The sequence below is a fragment of the Triplophysa dalaica genome, chromosome 18 (assembly GCF_015846415.1).
Source record: "Triplophysa dalaica isolate WHDGS20190420 chromosome 18, ASM1584641v1, whole genome shotgun sequence".
NCBI lineage: Eukaryota > Metazoa > Chordata > Actinopteri > Cypriniformes > Nemacheilidae > Triplophysa > Triplophysa dalaica.
Genome location: NC_079559.1, coordinates 170,964 through 180,725, shown reverse-complemented (window position 1 = coordinate 180,725; position 9,762 = coordinate 170,964). Strand labels below are relative to the sequence as shown.

At 43.6% G+C, this 9,762-nt stretch overlaps 2 protein-coding genes across 3 annotated transcripts; one reads left to right on the top strand and one right to left on the bottom strand.

Annotated features, from left to right (window-relative positions):
* Positions 1-985: 985 nt before the first annotated feature.
* Positions 986-4,185, bottom strand: prr16 (proline rich 16). Of its 2 annotated transcripts, none has more exons than XM_056729639.1 (3): positions 3,402-4,185; positions 2,003-2,746; positions 986-1,833 (listed from the first exon to the last, which is right to left on the bottom strand). In XM_056729639.1, exons 1-2 carry the CDS (start codon positions 3,519-3,521, stop codon positions 2,081-2,083), a joined length of 786 nt encoding a protein of 261 aa, XP_056585617.1. In that variant the 5' UTR covers positions 3,522-4,185; the 3' UTR covers positions 986-1,833; positions 2,003-2,080. The 2 variants fall into 2 exon arrangements, with proteins under 2 accessions (XP_056585617.1, XP_056585616.1); XM_056729638.1 differs by having other exon boundaries at positions 986-1,830.
* A 193-nt stretch (positions 4,186-4,378) lies between these two features.
* Positions 4,379-9,721, top strand: hsd17b4 (hydroxysteroid (17-beta) dehydrogenase 4). Its single transcript, XM_056729637.1, has 24 exons — positions 4,379-4,517; positions 4,858-4,911; positions 5,455-5,562; positions 5,632-5,691; positions 5,795-5,816; positions 5,888-5,934; positions 6,004-6,088; positions 6,163-6,350; positions 6,438-6,529; positions 6,607-6,631; positions 6,893-7,021; positions 7,105-7,199; positions 7,376-7,606; positions 7,682-7,733; positions 7,815-7,886; positions 7,965-8,068; positions 8,152-8,217; positions 8,289-8,358; positions 8,438-8,544; positions 8,621-8,707; positions 8,839-8,928; positions 9,013-9,151; positions 9,229-9,356; positions 9,457-9,721. Exons 1-24 carry the CDS (start codon positions 4,463-4,465, stop codon positions 9,544-9,546), a joined length of 2,196 nt encoding a protein of 731 aa, XP_056585615.1. The 5' UTR covers positions 4,379-4,462; the 3' UTR covers positions 9,547-9,721.
* The last annotated feature ends 41 nt before the right edge of the window (positions 9,722-9,762 follow it).

Here is a 9,762-nt window from a genome sequence, read left to right as displayed (position 1 = left end):
AATGAAAAGATCAATCCAGGTTTGTGTGTGTTGTGTCCATTACAGTCCAGTGTTGACCTTCATCAGAAACAAACCTCAGAAATGACATGAAGTCACCCAAAAAAAATTCACCAAAATATGTCAGTAAAAATATACGTATTGTTTTTTTTAAATAAAGAAAATTGTTTCCTTTGTAGTATTTATGATCTGTAGAAATGGCTTTTTTTAGTAGTTTTTCCTATTTTAATTTAATTTTCTTTTCTTTTTTTCTCATTCGGAATTTGGGAGAAATGTCCTTAGTTCACTGAATGAAACAAAAATGATACTTTTTTAAAACTGACTAGAAATAGTTAATTCAGAGGAGCAGAACATTTTTGAAGTGATCTATTATTTCTTATGTGGCTTTATACTGTATATTTGTTGTACATACACATATAAATACTGTAAGTTTGACTTCTGCTGTTCAAAAGTGTTGTAATGCAGATGAATGACTCTTTTACTTTGCTCTTAAACACTGAATATGTTAAATATGTTGTGTTTCAGCTGCAGATCTCAGTTGGGTCACTTTAGTGTTCTCAAAGGCATGTCGCAGAACTTCATGCAGCACATTACTGAACCCTGTGTGTGTGTGATACAAAATCATCTTCACTTCTCATGTGATGTGATGTCAGTCCAGTAGAGTGAAGGATCTGAATCAAAGCATTCTTTAAAACTGTTGACTGAAGAATCTGCTCTGAACTTTATTTCTAACAGCAGACACTGCAAGAGTTACACTTGAATTTGAGCTGATGTGTTCTGAATTCATGAACACATCAGCCTCTTGTGTCTGATCTGAAGATGAGTGATGTGTGCGTGTGTGAGATTCAATCACTAATACACAGAGATAAAACCTGAAGCCCGTTTACAGATTCACAACCGGACGGTTAGAAAACACACATGTTGGGCTGCAGGTCATTTCATGTTTTTAATTGGTACATAAATACATTTTTCATTGTATTCTGTCCTGACAAAAATGTTGACATCTTTAAAATCATCTGATAAAATATCAAAAATATGCTCTTAATATAGTTGAAGGTTTTCTTTAGAAAAACGTAGTGTCTTTACAAAGTGTTTGATGTGTGAGAGGTGAAGACAGCGCTCAGCACTGCATTTAATGTCACGCTGAAGTGAAGTGAGTACATGTCCTGATGTTTATCTATCTTAACATGTTTGCTTTATGTTAGAATTAGCAGCAGCATTATAAGAGCTCTTCTGACCACACACACTCACACACATGTTGGTATTGGTGGTTTACAGGGACACTCCATAGATGTAACATATGTTATAGTGCACAAACTGTATATTCTATCCCCTAATCCTAAGAATCATTCAAAAGTTTCTGCACTTTTACATTTTCAATAAAACATTTTCAGTATGTTTATTTGGACATCGGGATGTCCTCATAATGTAGGGGGCGTGGCCAAACACATGAATACACACCACATTGTAAGGACTGTGCGTCCTTATAATGAAGGTCAAACCAGTTGACGTGCACACACATTTACATTTATGCATTTGGCAGATGCTTTTATCAAAAGCGACTTACAGTGCATTCAGTCTATACACATATCATTGTGTCTTCCCTGGGATCGAATCCACAAATTTGCGTTGTTAACGCAATGCTCTATCAACTGAGATACACAGGAACACTCACACACACACGCGCACACACACAAAAACACACACACACTTAAGAGTCTCTCACAGGATGACGACAGAATGAGTTGAATCTGTGTGTGGAGCAGCTGTGGGAACATGAGTGTGATTTTCCAGCTTCAGATCAGATTCACGTGAAGATGCTCATGATGAGATCTGCTGAGAAACAAAAACATTCTGATGAGTTCAGTGATATCCTTTGATTTCTATAACCACACAAGTCACATGTGAGCATCTACACTCTCTATACCATCTTCTCATGTAGCCCACAATCTTCCATTCAAATGAAATCAGCAGAAAATCACGTCAGACAGTTTAAAGCACTCACCGTTCATCACCTCCAGCTTCTGTCTGTCTGCATGCCATCTTCAGATGAAGCGGACGGAGCTCTGGAGATAAACTTCAGTCAGACCGTGGTGCTGGTGGACTTGCGCAGGATGGTTTTGTGTGGTTTCTGAAGAGGGAAAGAGATGATGCTGCCGTTCTCCACGAGGCTTCGAGACGGCGGTGACGGTGAACACTGATGTCTTGGACTCACTTTGACATTGATCACGTCTGTGTGGAAGTGTAAATCCGTGTCGGGCACGTCGTACTGCAGGTCACAGTCGGGACAGTAGCCATGATACTGGACCTTCTCGCTGAAGCGGACTCGTTCTCTGGTGGTCTGAGGACAGTGGCTCTTCACGTGCCTCGACTGAGGAGCCGGCGCCGGCACCGTACTTTTGAGGCCGTGATGCGAGTCTCTGCCCGACGTGTTTGCTGGAAAAGTGGCGTTCTGTGTTGGCAGCCCATTAACCGCGGTCTGTATCTCCGAGGACGGGCCGTCGCAGTGATCCTCGGCTCTGGACGGGGTGGTGCGGGGCGGAGGCAGGGGGCGGTGAGGTCTCTTGAGAACTGAGAGTATGGCAGAGGACACAGACGAGGGTCTGAAGAGCATCTCCTCCGGATACACTTTCATCCTGTCCATGCTGGAGGAGGTGGAGGTGCTGTTGAGTGTGTCCGTCCTCGAGCTGTCAATCATCTCCTCCTCCAGACGAAGATCTGATGTCAAACAGTCGATATCTTGAACCACCTGAGAGCAGCGAGAAGAGTCGCACATCACTTTATCATTCAGCGCTCTTGATGTTTTGCAGTATAATTTGTAACGAGCAGTGCTGTCTGCGTGTTGAGTCTTGTTCCTTCAAGACAGACTTTCACCCTAACGTTGTACACATGACAATAAGAGACAAACAATCTCTCTCTCTCTCTATCTGGCAGACCCTCATATAATAGGACACACAAGATTCTATGTGATGATGATAATCAGTGATAATCTTCATCATCTGAATGACTTGTTGAGGTAAAGACATCAAACATCTGTGATGTTCACAAGCTGCTAACCCTTCAATATTAATTTGAAGTGGTAAACAGTGATGTCATGAGATCATGTGAATGTGATGATTCTTGTCCAGTCTGAATGTGTGTGAATGTCTTATTTCACTGTATTTCTGGAAACATCCAGCAGCTCTCTGTCACTGTCAACAGCATATAGCGGATATGAATGAAGTGACGCAATGATATAAAACCGATAAGAGGACGTGTGTTCATGAGATGTTTACGTGAAGGCCTCGGTGAACGTGAATATCACATGACCGTTTGATACATAAACACACACACACATCATCATCAGCATCAGCACCCGCGTCCGCGTACGTCATTCAAACACACACACACACACACACACACACCTCTTTGAGTTCCTTCGCTACATCCTTCAGGTCTCCCAAGATGTTCTCGAGATCCTTCACGATGGTCCTGATCTGTCGCTTGACTTTAACTTTATTTACGGCTCCGTCCGCGCCCGACATCCTCCGAACCGGAGCGGGATCACGGCTGTGTCGCGTGTCCTCTCATGTCGATCACGGCTGTGTCGGGTTTTCTTTCGTGTCGATCACACATGTTAAGGCTCGCGTGTTTTCTTTAAGATGCAGACAGCGGGTCCCGGTGAAGTCGCGCATGCGCAGTGGAGCGGTTCGCGCGTTACAGCGTTTGAATGGTACATGAGACAAAAGCGCCGCAAACACTCAAGTCAATGAATCACGAACAACACCGAGAGGATGAAGATGATCGGTTATTATGACTCATTCTTCTAAATCTGATCATCTGCCGCCCCACATACAACATTTACATCGACATTATCACTGCTCTGTGCGCGCGCGCGCATTATTAAAAATCACCCACAGATTAAAATCACAGACTCAGAAAGTCAAGAGTTAGGAGTTAAATTCTTCTCGTTCACGCGCTCGTACACGATGAGTGTGAACACAAAAGATATATAGGACTATAAATATAATTTGGAAGCATTTCATTATGAAACAGAAACCTTCAGATGTGTAACGTTCGGTCTGTACTTTTTTTATTAGAATTATTATTACTTTTAATAAAAAACAATAATTGCAGCTTGATTGATATTTATGTTACTTGGAAATTCCAAATTGTAGTAAAAAATAAAAACTTTTGGAAATAAAAATCGCACGATATGGCTGTTGACAAGATATTAAGATATATATATATATATATATATATTCACAAAATAAAATAAAGGATAATCATATACAGCAAAAACATCAGGTCAAAGCCTCGCGGATCTGATTGGCTGCTGTGCCGTGACGTCAGGTCTCCGTTAGCGGAAGTGGGGCAAAAGTCACAGTGGAGCGTTTGCACAGAACCCGAGAGTCTTAACATCTTGAAAACGTCCCGCTGTGATCGATATCAACAGTAACACAATTAATACAGAGATCGTGTGAACATGAAGTCTTTGATGTTTGACGGGAGAGTTGTGCTCGTGACGGGAGCAGGCGGAGGTCAGTTTACATCTATTCACTACATCTGTGCGTATGAATATGAACGTCAAAGTTACTTTTGACACGTGAGCATACATGTGTTAACTCTATCAGCCTCTCTATGTTTGTAGTTTATTATAAGAAAGTGTAGTTTATAAGCTGTTTGAAGCTCTTCGCTTTCTGGCAGATGTTTGCGTGTCGATCAAAGTACAAAGATCAAATGAGACTCATAACAACACATGAACCCTCACGAGCAATCAATCAAACAGCTGCACTGCTATGAAGTTTCATTAAGATAGTGACGTGCACATCAACGACTGTTGTGTTGTGTTTTTTTGTGTTGTTGTTTTGTGTCCTGCAGGTTTGGGGAGAGAATACGCGCTGGCGTTCGGTGAGAGAGGTGCAGCTGTCATCGGTGAGAGAAGCAACACGCGCTTACCTTCTGAAGAATGTCACGTGATTGATTATCAGCGTCATCATCACTGTTGGGTGTAACGAGTTACTAAGTAACGAGTTGCTGTAATTTAATTGCTTTTCTTTAAGTAAAGTAAGGGATTACTTTCACTTTTCTGTAATTTAATGACAGATACTTCTAATGTAATCCAACTAAATACTGTGTGTAATATATGTGTGCGCAATAGTGGAACTGACAGCAAAATTAAAAGTCTTTAATAAGTCTTTTAATCTGTGCTTTAATGTAAAATTCTCACATTTGTTTACTTTGGTCAGTTAATAATAATAATTAATGTAGTTTAATATGATTTATTTGAATGAATTATAAGAGCCATTTCATGTCTGTCATTGAATAACTGAACTAATCCAGGTTGATGTAGGATAAAGAAAGTCATTAGTCATTAAATACTTATTGGAGAGAGTCATGTGTACAGTAATGTAATGACACTATTGAATATGTAACTAGATACTAGTAATGAATGATGTAGTTTGTGTTTTGGCGCAGTCAATGATCTGGGAGGAGACATTAAAGGAGGCGGCAGGAGCTCTGCGGCCGCTGATGGTGTGGTGGAGGAGATCCGAGCGCGAGGAGGAAAAGCTCAGGCCAACTACGGTATGTGTGACGTCACCGCGAGGCAGCCGCTGTCGTGATGCACGTTGATGATGATGTTGTTGTTCACAGATTCAGTGGAAGATGGTGAGAAGCTCATACAGGCGGCGCTGGATGCGTTTGGGCGAATAGGTGCTGTCTTTGAATGATTGATCATCATCGTCTCAACATGACATTAATACTGAGACAGCAAAGATGATGTTTAATGTAAACAGATTTTGTTCCTTCCTTCTAGATGTTGTGATTAACAATGCTGGGTAAGTTCTGAATAGTGAGATAATAGTGGGTGAAGTGTGAGACTGTAACGCTCATCTGGTGTTTTGTGAAGAATTCTGCGCGACCGGTCATTCGGCAGAACCAGTGATCTGGATTGGGGTAGGTAAAGCAAAGCAGAATCATACACGCGTGTCCCAGCAGATGTCACGTGAGCCTTTCTCTCTTCAGACCTGATTCATCGCGTTCATTTGAGAGGATCTTTCCAGGTCACACGAGCTGCGTGGGAACACATGAAGAAGCAGAAGTTCGGCAGGTAGAGTCATCTGTGACCATCCACAGCACAAATCTGATCTCACATGCACGAGGTGACGTCATGTGTGTTTACAGAATCATCATGACATCATCAGCAGCTGGTATCTATGGCAACTTCGGGCAGGCCAACTACAGCGCTGCTAAGCTGGGTTTGCTGGGTCTGGCCAACACGCTGGCCATCGAGGGTCAGAAATACAACATCCACTGTAACACCATCGCCCCGACCGCAGGGTCACGCCTCACACAGACCGTCATGCCTCCAGGTACATCACGCCACATGACATACTGAGAGCCAATCAGAGGTGTTGATGTGTGTTATCCGGCGCTCACCTCACGCTGTGCTCGTGTAGATCTCTTGGAGTCGTTGAAAGCTGAATACGTGGCTCCTCTGGTCCTCTGGTTGTGTCATGACGAGTGTCAGGAGAACGGCGGTCTTTTTGAGGTGTGTCTCGTGACATTCTGTATTCAGATTATTGAAGCGGATCTTATGTTTAAAGAGGATGTGCTGTGTGTCTTCAGGTGGGGGCCGGGTGGATCGGGAAATGTAAGTCTGATCTGCGTGCCAATCAATGACAGAAATATACACATGTTCATGTTGCTTTTGACTCCAGTCGGTCAACAACACGCTAAAAACATGAATGCATCCATTGAGTTTCAGATCTCTTATGATTTTTATAAAGGAAAACAAATATAATCATAAAACAATGTGTTGTAGAATACAGAAGACATGATATTGTTAATAGTACTCAACACGTGATTATTGAAGACTTTGGTGTATGAAGGCGTTTTGAATGTGTTCATTCAGTGCGGTGGGAGAGGAGTCTGGGACGTACCGTACGACAAAACAATCACAACATGACACCAGAGTCCGTAAGAGACGCGTGGAACCAAATCTGTGACTTCACTGATGCCACAAAACCCGCCAACATTCAGGGTGACCATTTAAAGATTCATCTGAATCATCAATATTAAATCACATCCAATAACATCAGCTGAACTGTGTGTGTGTGTGTGTAGACTCACTTCAGACGCTGGTGGAAGTTCTGTCACGTGTCGACACTCAAGATAGAATTAAAGGCAATCCCACGAGCTCTGCTGGCCGTATGAACCCGGTGAGTACATCACGCACAGACGCACGCATGCACGAACTGATGCGCACACAGACACACACGCGTACACATACATGCAGATGCACACACACACACACAGATGCAAAGACAAACGCTCACCGACACACACATAGAGAATAATGATGAATCCACTGGAGTCTAACACTGTCTCTTCTCAGTCTGACGCTGTGGGCCGATCTCTGGCTGAGATGACCTTCACATACACACACATGAACACAATTCTGTACGCTTTGGGAGTGGGCATGAGCACCAAAGACCCCCATCATCTCAAATTCCTCTACGAGGGTCACGAGGACTTCAGCTGTTTGCCCACGTTTGGAGTGATCCCCGCTCAGAGCTCCATGATGGGATTGAGCAGCGTTCCAGGACTGGACATCGATCTGCCCCGGGTGAGAGAAATAAAACCTCTGTGACTGTATTCATGAAAACACATGACGTTTGTGTAACTGTCAATGATTGTGCAGCTGCTGCATGGAGAACAACACCTGGAGCTGTTTAAACCTCTGCCCACATCAGGTGAAGCTCTCAACATCTCTCTCTCTCTCTCTCTCTCTCTCGCTCACATCTTTCACTTCAGCGTCATGTGTTCTCTCACAGGGACTCTGACGTCAAAGGCAACAGTGGCCGATGTGTTGGATAAAGGGTCAGGAATGATCGTTCTGCTGGAAGGTGAGTGTGTTATTGATGACGTCACACACACATGATGAGTGAATGTTCTCAGATGTTCACAAACACATGGTGTGTCAGTTCACACGTACAGCGGACACGAGCTGCTCTGCTATAATCAGTTCTCGGTGTTTATCGTTGGAGCCGGTGGATTCGGAGGCAAACGCACGTCAGAAAAAGCCGTGGTGAGGATCATTCAAACAAACTGAATCTCTTCTATCCCGGTTCACCGGTGTTCATCACGTGTTTTTTATGATCATGCTTCCAGGCTACGGTTCCTCCTCCAAACAGACCTCCAGACGCTGTGATTGTAGACCAAACGTCCAAAGATCAAGTAACATGTCTGCATGTCATAAAGAAAGTATTTGTCAGAGATGATATTTAAGTCTGATGGGTTTGTTTCAGGCGGCGCTGTACAGATTAAGTGGAGACTGGAATCCGCTTCACATCGACCCCAGTTTTGCTGCCATGGGCGGTACGAGACGTTCGCAGCTCCTCATCTTTTCTTTTCTTGTTGTTTTTGCTCGCTGGTGATTTTGTGAAATTTCTCTCAGGGTTTAAATCTCCCATTCTTCACGGCCTCTGCTCCTTTGGTTTCGCCACTCGTCACGTTCTAAAGCAGTACGCAGACAACGATGTCTCCAGATTCAAGTCCATCAAGGTCAAGCACGGATCACCACACACACACCTCACTTTTCCATTGAACATTCTATAATGATCAGCTTGTGGTCATGCAGGTGCGTTTCGTGAAGCCGGTGTATCCGGGACAATCTCTGCAGACGGAAATGTGGAAGGAGGAAAACAGAATTCACATTCAGTGTAAGGTAAGGAAACATTCTCCCAGAATGCCGCGGGCGGTTTTGCTCTATTTTTGAACAGAACAGCCGTGGGGTGATCGCGATGGCAGCGTGAGGCCGTTTAATTCTTGATGCAGTGATTTGTTCTGGCTTTCTAGGTCAAGGAAACGGGAGGCGTTGTGCTGTCTGGAGCGTACGTCGACTTACACGCAGTCTCAGACTCGAGCGTCAGCCGCGGCCCGCCGGAGGCACGATCACATTAACACTCTTCTGTTAGCATACATGCACAACAAACCTGTGAGTTTCACCAGAGAATGTTTGCGTTCATGTAGACGGATGAGCTGCAGAGCGATCTGGTGTTTGCCGAGATCAGACGCAGGATCAAAGATGTCGGTGCTGAGCTGGTGAAGAAGGTGAACGCTGTGTTTGGCTGGGAAATCACTAAAGATGGAAGTACAGTCAGACGGTGGAGTAAGTCACGCTTAGCAAGCCTCAACACTCTCTGACACACAGCTCTTGACATGGCAATGACAGCCGGTTTCTTTCAGCTATTGATCTGAAGTCAGGAGGTGGAGATCTTCATGGAGGAGAATACAAAGGCAAAACAGATGTGACCTTCACAGTGGCAGACGACGTCTTCATGGATGTGGTGCAGGGGAAAATAAACCCTCAGAAGGTAACAGAATCACACAGATCAGCAGAAGCGTTAATCCAGTTAAACACACACACCCTCAAGCTTCTCTTCTTACTTTCTTTCTTTCTTTCTTTCTCTGAAGGCATTTTTCGCTGGCAAGCTGAAGGTCAGAGGGAACATCATGTTGAGCCAGAAGCTGGAGGTGATACTGAAGGACTACGCCAAACTGTGACCGTCTGCAGACACCAGAAACACTCTGCGGTTTATTAACAGAGAAATTATGATTTGATGAATAGAATTCTGTTTTTAATTCTTATTGTTTTATTTAGATCTTGTTATCGTGAAGCGAAACACTAACGGGGTGATTCATTAATACTGTTTAATAAAAGCTGCTCATTTCTAACAAACTCGCATTGTGTGACCGTTTGTGTCATGTAAAAAAAGACTG

Bases quoted from the DNA above. Each gene is read 5' to 3' on its own strand.
- prr16 (XM_056729639.1), bottom strand. From the start codon at position 3,521: ATGTCGGGCGCGGACGGAGCCGTAAATAAAGTTAAAGTCAAGCGACAG. The intron at 2,747-3,401 runs GTGTGTGTGTGT...CGCTGCTCTCAG, and splicing joins TAGCGAAGGAACTCAAAGAG to GTGGTTCAAGATATCGACTG.
- hsd17b4 (XM_056729637.1), top strand. From the start codon at position 4,463: ATGAAGTCTTTGATGTTTGACGGGAGAGTTGTGCTCGTGACGGGAGCA. The intron at 6,089-6,162 runs GTAGAGTCATCT...GTGTGTTTACAG, and splicing joins AAGAAGCAGAAGTTCGGCAG to AATCATCATGACATCATCAG. The intron at 7,022-7,104 runs GTGACCATTTAA...GTGTGTGTGTAG, and splicing joins AAAACCCGCCAACATTCAGG to ACTCACTTCAGACGCTGGTG.